At 29.8% G+C, this 21202-nt stretch overlaps 1 protein-coding gene across 2 annotated transcripts; it reads left to right on the top strand.

Moving 5' to 3' along the window:
* The first annotated feature begins 1369 nt into the window (after nt 1-1369).
* On the top strand, nt 1370-13638 carry LOC107448343 (uncharacterized). Of its 2 annotated transcripts, XM_071188206.2 has the most exons (3): nt 1370-1426; nt 7868-8594; nt 13373-13638. In XM_071188206.2, the coding sequence occupies exons 2-3, from the start codon at nt 7870-7872 to the stop codon at nt 13539-13541; spliced, it is 894 nt and encodes a 297-aa protein (XP_071044307.2). In that variant the 5' UTR covers nt 1370-1426; nt 7868-7869; the 3' UTR covers nt 13542-13638. The 2 variants fall into 2 exon arrangements, with proteins under 2 accessions (XP_071044307.2, XP_071044306.2); XM_071188205.2 differs by lacking the exon at nt 1370-1426 and having other exon boundaries at nt 6174-8594.
* Nucleotides 13639-21202: the final 7564 nt, after the last annotated feature.

Below are 21202 nucleotides of genomic sequence, written 5' to 3'. Positions count from 1 at the left end.
TGCTAATTAAACTAAACTCAGTGGCGTGACAGCCCATAGAGGGCCAAGGCCTACTGTGCCCGTAAGTGCTAATTAATTAGCATATTTAAGGTTAGGCCTTCTAACCATTCAGATAGAGTCCTACTATGTGATAATCTGATCATTAGATCAAAAGTTATTCAGGATAATTTGCACTAGTAACAATGAAAAAAAGATGGAGCATCCAAAATTTTCTATAATTATAACAGTTTCATATAACATTCCTGGTAATCAGAAAAATAACGAAGCTTTTTCATTTTTACGTTATTAATTTTCGGGAAAATTGATTCGTGTTTATATATTTTCTTCCTTGATTCCCTTTCTTTCTATATTTATTTGTGAAACTTCTTATAAGTAAAAATATATATTATAACAGTTAATAATTCCTGGTAATCAGAATAGTTGCAGAGCAATTTCACTTTTATCTTTTTATTTTCTGGGAAAAGTAATCGTTCTTATTAAGTCTTATTTGCTATTTTTTATGGTCTTTTTTACTATTTTCCTGTTGTTTTATTTTTTTTCCACTGTCTTACTCATTATTTTCTTATTATCTTAGTTATTGATTAAAGTCTTATTTATTATTTTTAGAGCTTAAATGAAGGATAATAAATATTTCATTTGTAAAGCCAAAATGATTATACAATTATGATTATACTTAACTATCACTTTTTTCCCTTATTATATTTTCTATATTTACTTGCGAAACTTCTTACAAGTTACTATATGATATAAAAGTTAATAATTCATGGTTGTCAGAATAGTAGCAAAGTTTCGTAACTAACTATACTACTAAAGATACTTGACTAACTTATCTTTACTCGCTTTTTTTAAGGGTGGTCAAACTTAACTACACTAGTAACTATGAAAAAAAGATGGAACGACCAAAATTATCTATAATTATAACAGTTTCGTGTAACCTTCTTGGTAGTCAGAAAAATAGAAAAGCTTCTTCATTTGTAGAGAAAAGTGATTCGTGACTATTACTTTTTTTTCTTACTTGTGACTCCCATATTAACCTGTGGTAGTCAAGTATACTTATTTCGAATAACTCATGGTAGCCACAATCACTTACTTCTACTCAAAACAATCTAGAAATTAAGCGGTTTTACTGCCAATTTTTTGTTTTTTTCTGATATAAATTACACCCCTGTTTAATTTAGCCTGATTTGTTTTAAGAAAATAATAAACAATACAAGAAAAAGTGCGAATTACTTTCCTCGGTATCTTAAAAAAATAATTAAATGTTTAAATGTGATAAAAAGAAAAAGAACGAAGGAACGCATGAATGCATTCCATTATTGACCTGAGATAGGAAGGGGGGAGATAACCTGAAATCCCCCCTTTCTAAACTATAAGAAGTAAGCGGCAGGTCAGTTCAAGCATTCATTTCTATCTCTCCCACCCGCAGGTGAGTGTCTCTTCTTTAGAACAACCATTAATGGGATCTCTTATTTCAATATTTCTCTCTTATTTATTATTTCTTTCAATTGTATCACTAAAACGATTATACTATAATAGAATATACAATAAAGATTACTTGTAATAGTATCATCTTAAGATTATTTCAATTATCCAATATTTCTATACATTTCTTCATTTTTAAAATTAATGACTTGTTTGTTATATTCTTCATTTTTAAAGATAAAAAGATTATACTATTATAGAATATACTATATTTCTTAACTATTATTTTTTAAAGGATCTTTCAATAGGAATTTTATAATGTGAATTTTTATTTGATGAGAATTTTACTTTTTTTTTTTATTAAAGCTTCTATGATTGAAATTTAGCATACACAAAAAATACAAACATGAACTTGAGATTAATATTTTATTTATTATTTTCTTTATTTTAAAAGCTAAAATAATTATACTATTTTAAAATATGTAAAAGGATAATTTATAATAATAGTATAATACCATATTATTGCAGAATATACTATATCTTTTAATTATTATTTTTTAAATGATCTTTTGATCAGAATTTTACTTTTTTATTATTACTGAAGCTTCTATGGTTGAAATTTTGCATTCACGAAAAATACAAACATGAATTTGAGATTAATATCTTATTTATTATTTTCCTCATTTTTAAAGTTAAAATAATTATACTATTACAAAATATTTGAAAAGATAATTTATAATAATAGTATAATCTTAAGATTACTTTAATTATTCATTATTTTTATATTTATCTTGACATTTTCATTCATGAAAATAATGACTTATTCATTATTTTTCTTCTTTTGAGTAAAGTCAAAAGGATTATACTGTGTTATAGAAAATACAATTTTTCTGAAAAATATCTAATAATAGGATATTTATGTTCATGTTGAAAAATTTTTATCTGCTGAAGAGACAAATTTTTTTAATACTGAGGCTGGTTGAATTTTTATATGTGTGATGATTGTCCTCTTTTATTAATTTTACTATGGTCAATCTTTACCTAATATTTGCTTGAAGCAATATTTTTAGATTTGTGCTTTCAACAGTTCTATAAAATAAGGAGCAATAGAAAAGCCTGTTTGATAATTTAAAAAGTTCTATTTTTTGAATAATTCTAATTCGCTCAGAATGCCTGATGTTGTGATATTTAAAACAGTAGCAAAGATAGAAAATGAACGATACAATTTAGTAAAATATTTGAATTTAACGGGAAAAAAATATAACAAACCTGGTCACATTTTTCATAGTAAAATTAAACTATTTAAAAATGTTTAATACTTTATAGATAATGTAAAAAGTTTTCATGTCAAACTACTACTCTACAACAAATTATATTGCCCAAATTTCAAAATAATATTTTTTCTAGATCAATAGTATGATTACCTTGTTTTGAATTAAATTCTTAAAAACATTTTTAAAAAAAAGAAACAGAACTAACATTGCTTAATATTGAATTTTTAAGGAAAAATTCTAAATATTCTTACTTAAAGCTTGTTGAAATAACAAGTTCACACTTAGACTAAAGCTTTTACTTATCATCCCTAAAATAATTCAAAATCTACATACAAAATTTCAAAGAATTCGATACTAAACTTTTTTTTGTGAGTTAGCGTATGTGAGTTAGCGTAAACAAATTTTCCCAACCGAAAATGCAAGAAAATTCTGACATCAAGAAGAATTAATAATTCAAAAATTAATTTCTGAAAATAAATTTTATTTATCTTAAAAATATAGTTTATTCAAATAAGTAAGGGTTAAAATGCTCAAAACGAAACAAAAAAATATTTTTGTTTCGTTTTCGGAAGTAAACTTCCGGTTTTGGTTTCGTCTGTCAGCATAAAGAAAAAATACTAACTTTATTTCTAAAATATGGAGATTTAAATTTCAAAGAGTTTTGGAAAGATAATGAACTAGAGTTCAAATATGGGTAATAAAAAAAATCTAAATTTTCGCCAAAATTGCCCATTTTCACTCAGTCAGATTCATTGAGCTTTTTTATCTATTTTTTTTCACAATTTTTGTACAATTGAGGCAGCAGAAAACTCGGAGTTATAATGTTTTGCAAACTTCTTAATGATGGTAGTCAACAACTTGTCGGCACTACTCTTAAAAGAATTAATTTTTTTCGGCCCACTCTATTTCACGGGATTTAATTGTAAATCAGACATGAACGGAGTAAAGAAAAATTAAATTGACGTTATTTTATTATTGAATTTGTAATGGACAATTAATACTTTAAAAATACAACTTCCAATTAAAACAGCCGTCATTTCCTAACTTTAACTCGTCGTTTTTTTTTTTTTTTTTTTTTTTTAAATCAGTAGCTAAGTTTGCTAGTGCTAAAAAATACTAGTAGTTAAACCAGGATTCATACTGGTATATACATTTTATGATGCAAAAAATGCATTATCATTATTGTGTAACATAATTCCTCAAAGAATGGTTAATATTAAATATATATGCTCGTATGAAAGTTTTACATATCTTTGTTTCATTAAATCAAAATTATGCGCTTCTGACATTTTAATGAAAGTCATTTATAAATTTTCGTTTTAGATATTAAATTTTTGTTTCATTATTGATGCAGTTTTGGCTAAAATAACTATTATATTACAAGTAATAAAATTATAAATTATTTTAGTGCAGAGAGGTACAGTTCTTGAAAACATTGTACCAGTCTTAAAATTTGCATTTTTAGACTCTAAACATTTTAACAAGAAATTTGTATAAGGAAACTTTTACTATTTAAAAAGTAACGAAAAATTCAAAATAAATAATAATACGATGGTGAAAAGTCATTGTTATATGGAAAATACTATTACCAAGCTTTAATAATTTCGTACGTGTTGCTAAAGATGTGTGAGGTTTCATACTATGGTGGTGTAACACAATTCCCTTGTGATTTGCGATCCCCCATATAGTTCCAGCCTTGCACTATAGGAATATCATTTATTTTGAAGTTCCCAAAAATTTTCAGTCATAACTATGAGTTAATATCGCACTTTGTTAAATTTTTTACTGATGAGGACCAGAAGTTATCTGAACACGAGATCAAGAAGTTACCAGAAAAATGGCAAAAGAGCACCGAACAGAATGGAAGATATTTGACTGATTAAAGTTAATTTTTTGTACATAAAAAATAAAGTTTCATTTCACTTTAAAAAACCGAAATTACTTTCTTGCCATCCCAGTAATTTGAAAACCTAATTTGTATAGTTTATCATATTTGAGATGGTTTTAAGTATAAAAGGAGGTAATTTCAAAACTATGTATTGTATATACATTCTGGAATATTTCGTGAATAAATTTTTTTTTCTGAATAACAAAAACTAAATTGAATAATAGAAAACTGCTACTATATAAATGTTTTAAAGGGAGTATGGTTGGCTAACCGTATAAAGCTAAGTGAAGGTTAAAATTTGTAGTAAAACTCCCTAGTTTTACTTATTTTTAGCTTAAAAAAACAAATCTTCCTTTATTATTATCATACTTGTATTGTTTGTAATGACTCTTTACAACACGATTTTTAACTTCAGTTTAAACTTCAAAAAAAAAAAAAAAAAAAAAAACCGGAAAGATGACAACTTTATTTATGTCTTGATTTTAATACCCTTAAATCGTTTTATGACCTTTTCGAATTTATAAAATACATAAGAATCTTATGAATAATAAAATTATGTATAAATTTAAATACTAATCTCAATAATGTAACTGCCTAGAGTAATAAACCTGTCGTCCCCTGAACATAGCATCAATGGGGGAATGCGTCAAGAATCCGGATTCAGTAATTGTTCTACACTTACGTACCTATCCATAAAAGAAATTGACCATCTATGTCTAATATTAGTTCACTCCTTAATTGAAAAAGTCTACTATGCTTCATGTATACTATATTAGAAGAAAATGTATGATAAATATTTGAATTACTTATACGCAGAAGTAAATGTTTCATCATTTTGTTCTATATAGCACGCATCTTCAAAATAAAAATAAAGTATTGAATGTTATTTCAGGAAACATATTCTATAAATATTTAAGTTATACTATTATATAATTAACTATATCGCTTGTAGTAAAAAAGATTAACTCTTTTTACGCGTTTTTTTAATCATATATCAGTCTAAGATTGCAAAAATTAGTCACAAAGAATCTTAATAAGTTACATAAGACTAAAATTGTTTTACTCGATAGAGTTAATAACTGTCATGCTTTAAAAAATGACATTTTCTTTCCAGAACCACATTTAATATATACTTAGCAAACTTCTACAAAGTTGGTAGTGGCTTCTTGGTCAAACTTAACGGCGATACTATACACCAACAGTCTGTCAGAATAAATGACGAATCAAGTATATACCCGGCTGAGCTGACCGCCATCTACCTGGCTGTTTCTTCGGCAATTGAGGCAGATATACAAGAGTTAGTACTTTTTTCGGACTCCAAATCCTCATTGCAGGCCCTAGAGAATCCCACACCAAGGGACATTATAGTCGAAAACATTAAAGGTATTATTCAACACAGGAATTACCGGTTCAACTGGATCAAGGCTCACTCGGGGGAAGCTGGAAATGAGGAAGCGGATGCTCTAGCAAAAGCGGGCACTCTGCTCAGTGGGGTAGATTTTTACTACTCTATTACAAGACCACAGCTTAATTATAAACTACGGCAGGTCAGCAGAGATTTATGGCAAGAAAGGTGAGACCGTTCATCAAACGAGAGACATACCAACAAGTTTTTTCCAAAAGTCAGCGATAAACTTTTAAATTGTGACTTTTACATAAACCAATTCTATACCGCCCACGGAGAGTTCGGAGAACACCAATCAAGATTTTTTCAGAAATCATCTAGCGGCAAAAGCCAAACGGTTCCACAACTAATTGCAGTATGTCCTAAATTCTCGACACTCCGGGGGAATCATATTAACATCAGAGAACCAATCGAAAAGTGGTGCAGAACAAAACAACAGCAACAAATCATTAGAGAAATTATTAAAAGCACACTAGAAGATACCATTACAATGGACGATCCGATGGACCCTATACACTTAGGTTGACTTGATGTCTCCCCATAATACCTGAACTGCCAATCCACTTCTATTTTAACGCGTCATTCCCCTTTTATATTTTTCACACTTGAGCATCCTGGGGGATTCCGTTGGTCTTCTGTTCTATCACCTCAACACTAATTTTAATTCATTTTGATGTTTTTACTCACTTGTATATTCGCTTTTAGCGTTTTTATCAACAAAAATAGACGGGAAAGGAAAAGGGAAGGAAAAAAGTATTTTTTTTTCTTTTTTTATTTTATTGTATTCATATCTTTAATTGTCTTGTTTTATTTTAGATGTTTATATCTTGTAACTACTCATTATGTATTGTAACACATACTGTATTCTCTATAACTTTGTTGGAGTCTTCAATACTATTGTAATTTGGCTCATTATAAGGGTGGGCAGTCGGCTTTAAGCACTATATGGCGGCCCTCCCAGCTGTTGGCATATGACTCTTGTATTTTATGTATTTTATGCACTTTTTGCTTTTTACGTTCTTTTCTGTTTTTACTTGGTTTTAATAAACATTTACCCGTATGCCCTGAATTGGGGCAGGTCGGGGTAAATATTTTCATATACTTAGCAAAAATGCGTATCTATATCAAAAATAAAAATTAAAAATATTTTACTCAGTAGCATTAATAACTTTTATGTTTTAAAAGATGACATTATTTTCATGCAAAGGCAACCCTTAATATATACTTCAAGTATTATGAAAAAGTGAAAACAATAATTAACCTTCTGAAGTCGGTAATGTAACAAATTTCCGGTATATCTTACTCGTATGTTATGTTTAGGAGGAATTTGTGAACAGGTATAAGATTTTTTCCAAGTTTCATATATTTTATCTGGTCGTGAAACATGAATTGGTCTTAATAACAAAACAAAAAACTAGAAAAAAACGCAAAATGAATGAGGTACTATTTTTATATAAGCTTAGTTTATTTTTTATGGCATTTCATACTTAATATTAGCAAGGGCCTTAAAAAGAATAACCCCTCAAAAAAAATCTAACCCTTGAAATTTGGAAATAAGGGCATAAACTATAAGTGAAATTGAATAGAAAAAATTATTCATTATTATCTTTTGTCACTATCATTATTATCGTTATCATTTGTCACTATTATCATCATTATTATCATTTGTCACTATCATTATTATCTTCTGTCAATATGGCTCCTGCTTCCTATGGCATCCATTTTGTAACTGAAAACTGTTTAAAAAAATGCTCTTATTCTAGGTTATCAAATTATTAAGAGTGAAAATGAATGGATTTTAATGAGATACCTTTGACAAATGAATTTCTATGCTTTTAATTACTCGCTAAATGAACATTATTTAACTTGTTCTTGCAGGCATGTTGAAAGTACAATTTTTACTTCTGTTTCTCCTCGCCTCTTGTCTAGCCAGCGAAAATATAAAAGATCCTTCGAAGGATTCATCCCAGCATTCTGATCACATCCATGAACACGATAATCATGAGCACGATAGCCATGAACACGATGACCATGATCATCATCATGACAAAGAACAAACCAACAATACTCAAACGGATATGAAAACAAATGAAACGGACATGAAAACAACTGAAACGGACATCAAAACAACTGAAAAGAAAGAAGAGGAAGTAGTTACAGAGCCAAATGTTGACATTCCTCATGTACAGAAAAGTCGTCAATTCCAACCTTTGTATCAACCATTTTTTCCTCAACCGTCCGGCGGCTTCAATATGATTCGTCGTCAATTCGGTGGTGGCATGGATCTACTGGGTGATATTGTTATGATGGGTATGATTGGCTTACCAATCTTAGGATTGCTTACAGTTGGATCATCATCCATCGCTAATTTCTTAGGATTTGGTTCCAAACCTTCCTCGAAAAGAAGCAGACGGTCGCTTAAAGAAAAAGCTGCTGGTGCTGTAGAATATGCTAAGAATTTATGGGGTGTTATGGAAAAATTGGAAAGAGCGTTTGAGAAATATGATCTTTATCAGGCTGAATGCAGACTTCTTGCCGTGTGTGAAGTTCATCAAAAGAATTCAAGACTAGGAGCTTGGGGACAAACAATCTTTGACTTAATGAGGTAAAATATCTAATGTCTATTTAACTAAAGAAATCTCTTCGTCAGTAGTCCAAAGTCGGTGATTATGGTTACGAGATTAAAGTACACTGGTGTAAGAAATTAAGAGAATTTATTGACTTGGTCGATTATCTCAAGAACTACTGGACCGATTTTAATGAAATTTGATATGTACATACATTAATACAATACAAAACAAATAGTCACTCAACAATTCGTTTTGTATTGTATCAATGTGTGTACATATCAAATTTCATTAAAATCGGTCATGTAGTTCTTGAGATAATTGACCAAGTCTGCAAATTCTCTTAATTTCTTACACCAGTGAATTTCAAGTATTGATAATTTTTGACCAGATTTAACTAGAGTTCTTTTTAGAAATTTTTTTGTTTATTTTAAGTCAGACAATATTACATCATGACTTTTTCAGGCATTTGACGCAATCAGGTTCTGCCAAATTTTCAAAAGAACCCACTTAAACAAACTTGAAAAAACTTCAAGAGAACACATCTTAAAACATATTTTATCAAATTATGCACGCTTCATTTAAAATTAATTAGTAATAAAAGCTTATTTCGTTTCCGATAAAATTTTTTGTAACAATTGTCAAAAATTATTACAATACTTCTAGTAATAACAAATGATTATTTTTTTTTGATTAAAATCAACTTTGAGTAAGTAATAAGGAGGGCCAAAAAAGTCGAAATATCTAAACTATTTCAGTACTTAGACTGGAATATAATCAACTACCATCAATAAAAAGCATGCAAAACCTTGTCATTCTTAATTGATATCTTCTGCCTCCGCAATAGAGAAAAAGTTGTGAAAATGTGATTAACTAACAGTATAAATTAAACAGAATCACTGATTTCGTTAAACAGTTTATGGTGACGCTTAAAAGTTACCTTTTCTAAACTACAATCTATACACAAAATTTAAGAATTATTAGTTAATATTTTTTAACCCCTTAAGGTCACTACATTTTGACAGTTAATATTGGATATTAAACGCGCATTTTGAAATTAATTTATTTTACCCTTACATCACTTTAATGAAATAATTTAATCACGAAATTTTGTTGCTGTTTAAGTAATAAAATATATTAATTTACAATTCTAAACATTTCTACATTTATTGACATTAAGAAATGGTAAGTATTTTTAGTTTTCAAAATTTTTGGCATATTAGGCGGTAGAAGGCATTAAATTTAAAAGATCTTACCCACTCCTTAATGACAGCAGTTGTATTGAATTAATAGTAATTATATTAGTTGATCATTTTTGTACTATTGCCTTGCTCAAATTATGCAGCAGTCAGAGTCAAATCATGTGTTTCTTACATAAAATAGCGATATAGTAATGTTAATAAGTCTGTTATATAAGTATGTTAATAGTTTTCCTTATTAACATACTTATATGTTAACATATAAGTTTGTTATGTATGTATATGTACATATATGTATGGTAAACTGCTTACATACTTATATGTAATAAGTATGTTAATAGTTTTACCCTCCCATAACAAATTAAACCTCTGGGGGTAATGAATTGGAGATTGATCGTTCGTTGGTTCAGGTCAAAATTACGATCTGTGGATGAATGAATAGCTGCATGAATGGGTACACTTTAATAGCGGGTGTGACGTATGGGTGTGGCAGAAGACGAATTCTTGGCCATAGATGGCGCCACTTAAAAACAAGAGCAGTCACAGCCCTTGAGCTTAATGGCCTATGAAAACAACATTAGTTTTCCCTTATGGTCAATTCACAAAGCTTAACTCTTAATACTTATTTCGGTGACATTTCATTCAGTGAAACACAGAAAAAATAGTTTTACGTCGATCAACGTATGAAGAATTGCATTCAATAACACTCTTAGCCGAATTTGACTTATTTCAGTGGTCAACATTTGAAATAGATCGGTTGGCAGATTATAAAGGTTTTGCTCTCCTTTCGATTCTTGGTAAAACAGGTAAACGTAGGTGGTCGACTTGGCAGGTTTCACTGTAAGAGCAAAAAGAAAAAAAAAGAAAAGAAAAAAGGATGCAAGCCATTGGCTCTCGAGAAATTTAAACCTTTCGGAAAAAAAGGTATATTTTTCATAACGGTGACTTATTACGTAATTTTGGTTGTTGTTATTGTCTTCCCTAACTACTTTTTGAAGAAAGTTTCTGCTAGTCCGGATATTTGGAGTGTCGCTAATTCTATAAGTTTAATAACGTTCTAAAAATAAATTAATTTCAAGATTACTCATATTAAAAAATTTTTAAAAAATTACTCTATTTTTTTAAAATATATTTTGGGTTTATATATGGTTTTCAGAGATTTTTAATAGTATTTATGTTACATAATCATTTTTTAAAAAAAAATTCCACTAATACAAAATATTCTTACATTTTATTTAAAAAAATTGCAACTGTAAATTTTTTCAAAAAGTTACATCCTGGTACAATGTATTCATAGTTAATAAAAATTGCTAACATTGGACTCCCAAATCATCTAAAAGAGATACTATTGATAGTTTATCCCGGTACAATGTATTCATTGTTTACAAAAATTGGTAATATTGGATTCCCACGATATCTCAAAGAAATACTTTTAATAGTTTAGCCAAGAGAATGCTTTGTTTTTTTTCCATTTCGTTATCATCTAGTTTAATTATTAAGAAATTGAATTTTATGTATAAAAGCTTTACAATGTCCTAAACTTTATAATTTTAAATGACAAAATGTAAAATTGAAATAAAAATAGATTAGTGATTTGCGATTTATACAAATTTTAAAAAGTCTTAAATTTGAGTTATTATTATTCAGAGACCATTCCACATATTACTTGATTGTTTAAAACTTCATTCACTTTAAAAATATACGAACTGGAAATAACAGTCGACATGTTCCAAGCACTCAAAAATAGCCACCCATTTTCAAGACTTGCCAGACGTGAATGAGAAGAAACAAAAGTGACTGCTATTTCCAATTTTTATATTTTTGAAGCGAATGAAGTTTTTAATCTAGTAATATCTTACTGCTTCAGTTTCTTGGGATTATTCAGTATTCCCTGTAATGTTTAAATTTTAAATTTCTAATTTAAAATTGCGTAGTTTAAGAACATAAAAAACTTTAGTCTCTTATAATTAAAGTTCATAGCCCCAATTAATAAGTTATGTAATAAAAAATATTAATTATTAAAAATTATTTTTCGAATAAAACTTACTTTTTTTTCAAGTTAATGATTTTTTTTTTTTTTTTGCGCAAATAAATAGTAGCGCAATAATAGCAATGACATAGCAAAATAAGTTTTTAAAAAATTGCAAAAATTTCAAGGTAACATTTAGAATGGGAACTGGGTGTAAAACACCATGTTTTTTTTAATGGAATTTCATTTTAAAGTAGAGTATAAAATATTGATCTAAGAAAAAAATTTGTATAAATATTTGTAACATAATTATGTAATTAATAATTAAATCACATGTAGTAGAAAGATTCCTCATATTCGTCATAGTAGAAAGATTCCTCATATTCCTACCTCATATTCGTCTAAGATTATAAAAATTAGTCATAAAGAATAATTACAAGTAGCATAAGTCAAACTATTTTATTCAATAGCATTAATAACTTTCATGTTTTAGAAAATTTCTTATCAAATGTCACCTTTAATATATACTTTTCAAACTCTTAGCAAAAATGTATATCCTTATCAAAAATGAAGATTAAAAGTATTTTACTCAATAGCACTAAAAACTTTAATATTTTTAAAAGATTATTTTATTTCGTGCAAAAGCCATCTTTAATATATAATTTTTTTATTCTTTTCAAAAATGCCATTATAATTCATGTTTCATACAGTTAGCTTTTATTGTGTTAAGTTGAAAAGATGTGAAAAAATTGTTTGAAAATTGAAAAGATTGTTTTAAGTTGAAAAATTGAATTGTTTGAAAATATTCTTTACGTTGAAAAGATGTGAAAAATTAATTATGGAGAAAAAATTATTTAAAGTTGTATAGAAGCATACATTAATAAAATAAATATGAGATTAAGATCTACATATTCCTCTCGAGCAATTGAAACATATTTACGTACTCTCTGAAATAAAACGCTTATTTGTATTAATATTGCAATCCTTCAGCTGCATTTCATTATTTTTAACAATCGTTTCATCACGAAATCCGACGATTTTTGACAAAACTTTCAAATATTTAACGGAAGTGCATCGAAGTAAATTCTGAGAATTCGCTAACATTTTTTTAACTCTATATTAACACTTGCCATTTGCTCTGTATGACGGGAAGGTATAGGGGTTAGTGTCCTCGCTTATTGGGTCCTGGTAAGGACTAAAATCTTTCTCTCATTCTCCTTGATATTACGAACTAAATTCATTTTTTTCCCCTTCCATTGTCCATCCAATTGATCCTCGTCATTCAGGTATCAGTAGGGCAGATTTGTTGACCACTCTTTCCCGGGATTTATAATAGGTGGGCCAAAGTTCCTCCCACAGTAAGGATTGATAGTACAAAGAACACCCATGCCTTGACCGGGATTCAAACCCAGGACCTTTCTGATGTGAGATCAGCCCCCTGACCACCACACAACAGGTCGGCACTAAACTCAATGCTTTTGACGAAATTTATGTCCTTAAACAAATGAGTAAAGTACTTCACTTAATTAGACGAAGAGTTCGCGTTTTCCAGGAAACGCTCCGACAAAAACGAAAGATAATTTTCAATAATTTTGTGTATCCATTTCTGCGATGTGAATTACCTAATGAAATGAATTTCATTTTTTAGAAGGCAAAAGGAATTGGAAAAAGAAGAAATTCTACCAGTTTCAAGGTTTATTTTCTCAAATTATGCTGATGCAGCTGATGTAGGAAGCAAAGGAGGCAATTGCCGACAATTATTTAATGAATGTCCATCATTTTTTCATGTCAGTGACAAAGAAAATGAAGTCGAATGAAAAACAATCCTTTTCAATCTCATCCTTTATTTATTAATTCATTTCCATTGCATCCAATTTATTTTATGAAATAAATAAAAAGTTTTATGTTTGTGAATTTGCTGCTTGCTTCATTCAGAATTAGAGAGTTATTTTAACTAGAGCCGGATCAAAAAACTGCCTGAAAAACACCAACCTATACACAGTAAAAAAATTGTGTTTCTTAATACCAAGAATGATAACTACTTTAAACCAAAGTTGTACAAAACAGTTTCCGGCATAATGAAATATCAAGAACGTTTTTTACATTACGCTGTGTAACTCGGTAAATCTTTGACCAGTATTTGGTGCAAAGTTTCTCATTATCCCAAAGATTAGTTAAATTAAAGATCATTTTATTTAAGTTACACCATAATTTGCGAAGCGTGATAGATATATACTTTTACGGTGCAACTGACTGCACTAAAATTTGGTAAAAGACGCAAAACTTTAACAGTGACTGTAAACTAAACTAAACGTTCTTGTTTACGACGCCATGTTTTCTTTATCATTCGGTCTCGGTGTACCGGGACGACTAATGTATGTTGGTTCCTACTTATTTAGGTAGGTAAGTGGCTTATTTGCATTAATTAAAGTTAATTCATTTTATGTTGCCTATTTAAATATTTTTTCGGTATAAAATGGTTAGGTCCTAAAATAACCTACTTACGGTAAATAGCAACCATGGCCATCATTTGAGCTCTTTAAAAATACCTAATAATGGTGCAATCTTTCTATGCTTTTATAAAAGAAAGAATAAAAATAGGTGTTTTGTTTCTGCAAAACACTTACTTTTGGTGTGTGCAACTTTCTACTGATATTTGGAGCTGGTAAAAATACAAAAATATGGTAAAATTCAGCTCCATTTTATGTAACCAGCAAATGAGTACCAATTTTTGGTTGCAACGTGGCTAGGAATTTTCAACAGTGTAGTTTCCACTATTTTTGTTACAGAAATATTTATAACTATAACAAAATAAGATACACAAAGTTATTTTTAGGAGACAGTAAAATGTAAGAACTTAGGATGCATAGATATACTAATCCTTGAAATAAAATTACTTTTGTAAATCAAACATATATGTTGAGCAAAGAAAATATCAAGACTAATTCGAACTACGCTTAACAGAATCGAAGTGGATATTTTAAATTAAGAGTTTTAATTTTGCTTACACCCTTTAAATTGAATATAAAATCTCGATTTGCTGTTAACTAAAAAAAAATATATTCCTTTGCACAATTTTTTGAATTGTTCAAAATCAAATTCGGAGACACCAAAGCTTTTACAACGTACTGAGCCCACTGATTCAGCCCGATTAGTATGCACCGGTAACTAATTTACGATCCAACGGCCTTTAACGACTTGATTTTTTTTGTTTGTTTTTTTTGAAATTTTTCCTCTTGACTATAGTTGGTCCCAATTATAATACAAGCATTTATTTCTTTTAAAATTTGTTACCTAAGCTAAATTGCTAAACAGTGTCATAAAAGTGGAAAATCACGCAACGGTGTCTTCCTTTTAGTCTTGATGTCTTTTATACACTGTAAAAAAATTCAGTGTACCTAACGTCAAGTATGGTGGTAACTAATTTATATTAAAAGTGCACCAGAGATAATTCTTGGTGCAATAAGATCAGTTCTTATTACATCAAGAATTATTATAAATGTAGTTGCCATAGTTTTTAGTGCTCAATAACACTTTAACACTAAAGTTTATAATAATAATAAGATAAAATGCTCATAAGAATCAGTAAAGTTATTTAAACGATACAATTAAAAATAAGAACAGTTAATTTAACTTGCATGCACACTAATTTTTAAAATAAAATTAGTTTGTATATCAGATGTACGCATAACAAAGATATTTGTGCGAATTCAAATTAGGCTTAACAGATCAGAATCAGATAGAAATTAAATGCTATAAAATTATTTAATACAATTGACAGATATTTAAAAATTAAAGTATAATTATCCTTATTGCTGAACTAAAGACTTGCATACGTTCTGTAACGCTGATGTTTTGCTTCTGTCGATGTATAGCATCGTGCAAGAGAACAACCAATTCAAGGCATCTCGTACTTAAATATAAAAAATCTACCATCAACATCCAAAGTAATGCCAAAATCAGCGTTTTTAAACGCAAAAATAATTCACAAATAGAGTGAATAGGTTGGTTTTTGTGAAAGCATTCTGCATGAATGGTGTTTTAATGTAACTTCATAAAGAATACTTGAATATTGAAATTAATGAAAAGGACAAACAAGGCAAATAATGGATCTTCTGAGCTTTAAATGACGGCATCATCAAAATTTATCTCGGCGCCTGACGCCCTTTTCCCTTCCATCTTGAAATTTTATCTTTAAGGTGGCTCTTTCTGGTAATTGGAATGCAAATTGGAGTGAAAAGAAAACGAAATATTTTGTATTTTCGTTAAAGTTGCGTGGCTACAAAAATAAGCTGGCATTGACCTGAGGTTTACGTCTTCTCTCAAGTTTTCAAAAGTAAAAATTTCATTATATCCTGCGGTGTCACAATTTATGGTCTTTACAAAAAATTTGCAATTTAGCTTTGCAATATGATAATCTAAAAAATCCATTAAATGACGGCAGAAAATGTCTCTCTGAAATATATGCAGCTCAGAAGATTTAAACTCGTCAAAGCAATAATATATTTGTTTTTAAAAAAATCAATAAATTAAATTTTATAAATTTTTTTTAGTTATTTTTAAATATTACTTAAAAAGAAATTTTGATTTTTAGAATTTTTGCAAGACATTTTTAAAGTATATTTGTTCGTAAAACAAAATCGTCGATACTGAAATTCAAGCAACTTACCCAAAAGGTTGCTTAAGTCGAACTTCTTATCCTTCTTATAAATTTTTCCTAGCAATTAAAATCTCCGACCAACGATGATAAATCGAATTATGTTTTCACATCGACAATTGCTTTGTAAAGGCATACAAATAGAAAATCGTAACATATTTTTTTCCTGAGAATGCTGTACCAAATGTTATCCAATGTTGGGGCTCAGGAAGTTAAACACACTGTATCTGAACACCAAAATTGGTGCCAATTACTCAACACCAAAGTGGTGTTTCAAGAAGTGTTTCGCTACATCAAAACCAAGGATAGTTCCTGGTGTAGTGAAACTAGGGCAGGAGACTATAGGACATTATCCACTCCTGACAATTATATCACTAAAGTGCAGAGCCTACCTCTTCATTTAACCCCAAAATATGGCATCAGAAAGTTTTAAAGAGGCAGTAACAAACATAAACAAATTCATTTAACCAATTTAAACATTTTAATCTAAACCCAATTCTAAAAGCAAAATACATTAATTCCAGGAAATCAGTACAGCGGGATATCCACAAACAAGAAGAGAGAAAATAAGACAGTTCGTGTAATACTTAAACATCAGTCAACGTATCTCACAAGCATGTGCACATTCTCAGGAATCTGATGTACTGATTCCATCCAAAGGAAACTAAGACGTAAAAAGTTTATCAGTTTCGGTCCAGAGATGTTATTCCATCCAATCAACCAATTGGATGAGCAATGAGGTTCGAGTCTCTACAAGTACTTAGAACGTTCTTTTACACTACTTGGTGTAAAGTAGCCGCCACCATATTTGTTATCAGCAAAACTAAAATTTACAATTGCAGTAAGATATGACACACATAAAAATTAGCAAGGTTACTTATACGATAAAATTTATAGCAAGAATCATAAATTTAGGATGTATGTATATAATATCTCTTAAAATAAAATTACCGAAGTCAATCATCACTGACTTCGGTCAGTGTCAGGGTGACCTCTTTGATGACCGGTGATTGAACTGCGGGTGTGTGGTATTGGTGATCGTTAAACTGTTTTATCGTAAAGTAGCGTAGGTCGTCGTAGGTCGTCGGGATACCGAAACGGAGATGTCATCCCCGCTGCAGATGATCAAAATTGTGATAGCATGTCTTCAGATTATTCTCGGGGATGCTCCCTGACTAACGCCACTAACCCATTGTGCAGCTCTAGTACAACGTAAATAAATTATAAATACAACTTAAAATAAAATTAATCTGTTAATCAAACATAAACACAGCACAGACAGAGTATTAACATGAATTCGAATATAACCGAAGTGAATGGAAGTTGAATATTATATAATTAATTTGTACAAATAGCAGATTTATGTAAATCCTATGTGTTCGATACCAATTGATTTGATTTCTATGCTGGTTCGTTTGATAACAAATGATTAAAATAGATATGGACTGTAACTAAGATTTTATTCTGATTGGTGCTACGAGCACGCTATTGCTATAAGATCAACAACTAATTTTCAACTGCTTGGGGTTACAAGAAACGGTGGCGAGGATGCCAAGACAAAGATGCCAAGTTGGCGCTATATTTCTAAGATATTGAACACTATGAGAACATAATTATCTTTATTATATAACTAAAAACATACATGTCTTTTATAACAGTTTATATGAGTTATTTACCAGATGAATCTGAGATGAAGATTGAAATTAACCGGCAAATAATCGAGCCCAATTGTTATACTTAACTGTTTGACGCAGAATTTTTATTAAACATTACAACAATGAACAATGAGTCGAACGAAATCAATGACACAAAAAGATTAATATTACAAATAATCGACCACAATTAATGTTTTTTATCAATCAGTAAAAAGAATCGAAACTTACTTGGCTGTGACCAGTTTGTCAATGAAATTCGACAAGAAGCGCTCATATTTCACCAGTACACTTCATCTTAACAAACCACCATTTTGGCCGCCATATTATCAATATATATTTTTTGAAATTGCATAATTATTCTCCTTTAAACTTCTAATAATGATCCAAAAGCATTTGTTATACGTTTGAAACATACCAAGTCATCATTTCACACAAGAATTTAGTTAAATAGTTTAAATATATGCTAATTACTCGACAAATTTACAAAGCTTCGAAAAACACTACCATCGTCACCAACGTGCTGCAGATTGATGTTCATAGAAATCTGGGAAAATATTCATGCTAATATTCTTCGGGTTTTAATAAATGGTACGCAACATTATATATTTTAAGTGACATATAAACATGACGGATATATTAGCTATAATCAAAAGTGGCTTCCTTTCGATGAAATAATTTTTTCCTTATTTATTCCTATCCAGGAGAAACAGGAATTGTCTTTCTTAATACAGTGCAACCTCCAGGAAAAACCACCTCTATGTAGTGAATTTCTCCACCCCTTTTGGGAGGCACTATAGATTTTGTGTTGAGGAAAACCTTTAGAAGAGACCATTAAATCCTCTCTCAGCACCAAATGCGGAAAAGGTCAAATAGGGAAAACGAAAAATATCAAAACAAAAATATTAACAAAGCAAATAATTAGATTAAACTGTATTCAAAATATTTATGTGTGGCTCTTACTTATAGAGCTCTTTTTGACGAGTGAAACAGATCTACAACTTTATATTGCAGTCAGATTGATTGCACTTAAAACGATGCCATCAATGATTTTTTTTTCGAGTAGAAAGTTAAATTAGAATTAAAAATTAAATTAGTTAAATTAAAATATTTCGTAAAAAGCTAAGCATCTCAAACAAACAAACCTCTTCTTATTTTTAAAGCTAACTAATAATTAAATGTAAACTTAAACAAAAGACATGATTTATTTAAAATAGTTCTATCATTCATAATTGGTAAATTTGTCACATAATTATAACAGTAGCGATCATTTTTATTGAAGATCCGGTTTTCATGTCGCCAACACAAATGGCATTTCCAAACCAAGAAAATTACACTGACTAAAATTAAAACCGGTTGTGAAAAATCATGTTCCTTCAATAACATTTTGAAGGCAACTTCCATCAACGACCATTTTAGTGTGGAACAGAGAGTGGTCGCTCCCGAGAGGTTTCACGGAATATATATTTTGATTATCATTGGTTATCCTTGTGTTCAGTTATGGCAAGGAATCAAGGTGGTTTCATTTAGTTGGGATACATTGTATAAACAATAGAAACATCAAACTTAATAACAACTCTAAAATTTTTTAAAAAATATTAAGAAACGAAAAAAATATTTTATTTTTTCATAAAATACAATAATTAAATATTCATGAAAACAAGGGCTACAATTTAAAGCATAAATATCCGCGTAAGAATTTTGAGTGACTAAGTTTTTATGTCATGAATGATACAACAATAAGTTTGAATAAAATAAGGGTAAAAATACAATTACGCAACCTAAAACTTTTATACTCGCAATATATACAGAAATATAAATTTTAAGTTACCTAGTTAAAACATTTATAACTTTTACTTAGCTAAGTCAAATCTTAAGTAAATAAAAAAAATTTAAAAAATCTTAACAAACTTTCTTGTATTTATAGGCTTTAATCGTTCATGACTCATCATAAATTGAAAACATTGAAAGATTTTTTCAATAAAAAATAATGGAATTTCCAATTCTACTATTCAGCGGATTAATTAAGTCCGTTAACACATCTGATGGGGCTAGGATAACCTGTTTGGTAAGGCGCTGGACCCACGCTCGTGAGGACGGGAGTTTGAATCCATCCGGCCGAAGACTCTCCTAGTAGTAAATGATGACTGGTGTACTTTAAATCACTAAGTCCTATGTTCCCATAACAAATTATACCTCTGGTGGTACTGTATTGGAAATTGATCGTTCTCTGGTTCAGGTCAAAATTACGATCTGTGGATGAATGGATGGGTTCGCCCTGTAAACGGGTGTGGCCATAGATGGCTCCACTATAAAACAGCACCGTGGCCTTCGACAACAACACATCTGACAAACGCATTGCACTTATAGCCTCCATCTGCTGACAACGGAGCTATTCAAGAAAAAGGTTGTCTTCTCTAGGAGGTGTTCCGCTCAATCCAGGCTCGAATCGGTTGGTCGATTCTGCTGCCAACTGGTACTGGCGTAAATTATCCTCGGTGGTAAACGGAACACGGGTTAGAATCTGCTTGTTATCGCCCTGGGACATTTTTGTAGTGCAACGCAAATGCCGGTTAGTTCTATTAAAAAGTCCTCCACGAAGACTATTTCGTTCCGATGCTTAATACAGGAGTTCCCTTGTCCTCTGGGTTGGGTTCAAAAGACAATACTACAAAATTCAACATTGATATTCGCAAATCTGTTCAACGCCGAATGTAAAATAAAATAAAATCGAGGGTTGCCAACCTTTTCAGGAAGTCTATCCCAAAACTTCCTAAGGGATTTTTAAGCAAAGAGCCATGTATAAGTCTGAAAATGAAGCATAAGTATAAACTTCGATTTTACTGTTAATAAACATTTTAAAAGATTCATTTAGTTACATATAAAATTAAAATGAAGCAATTAATTCTAAACTATTAATTAATGATTTGAGTTTGTACTTAATTAAGGCGCATATTAATCTTAAACGATATTTTGATTTTATCACTCTCATAATACAAAATCAATTTTTACCATATTATTCTCCTCCTATGACCACGCTCTGCTACCTCATCCTTGTACAATCAGAGCCACTTTCAGCGTAGTGACTAAGTTTTTATGTCATATTTTTTCATTATTATTACTTTAAAACATTTTTCAATAAGCACCACTGAAAAAAAAGACCCGTGAG

The sequence above is a fragment of the Parasteatoda tepidariorum genome, chromosome 12 (genome assembly GCF_982258835.1).
Source record: "Parasteatoda tepidariorum strain Cologne lab strain chromosome 12, Ptep-v5.0, whole genome shotgun sequence".
Classification (NCBI taxonomy): Eukaryota; Metazoa; Arthropoda; class Arachnida; order Araneae; family Theridiidae; genus Parasteatoda; species Parasteatoda tepidariorum.
This window is presented reverse-complemented; position numbering and strand designations above follow the sequence as displayed.

Excerpts from the sequence above, each read along its gene's own strand:
- LOC107448343 (XM_071188206.2), top strand. The coding sequence starts at position 7,870 with ATGTTGAAAGTACAATTTTTACTTCTGTTTCTCCTCGCCTCTTGTCTA. Across the intron at positions 8,595-13,372 it reads ACAATCTTTGACTTAATGAG|AAGGCAAAAGGAATTGGAAA; the intron begins GTAAAATATCTA and ends TTCATTTTTTAG.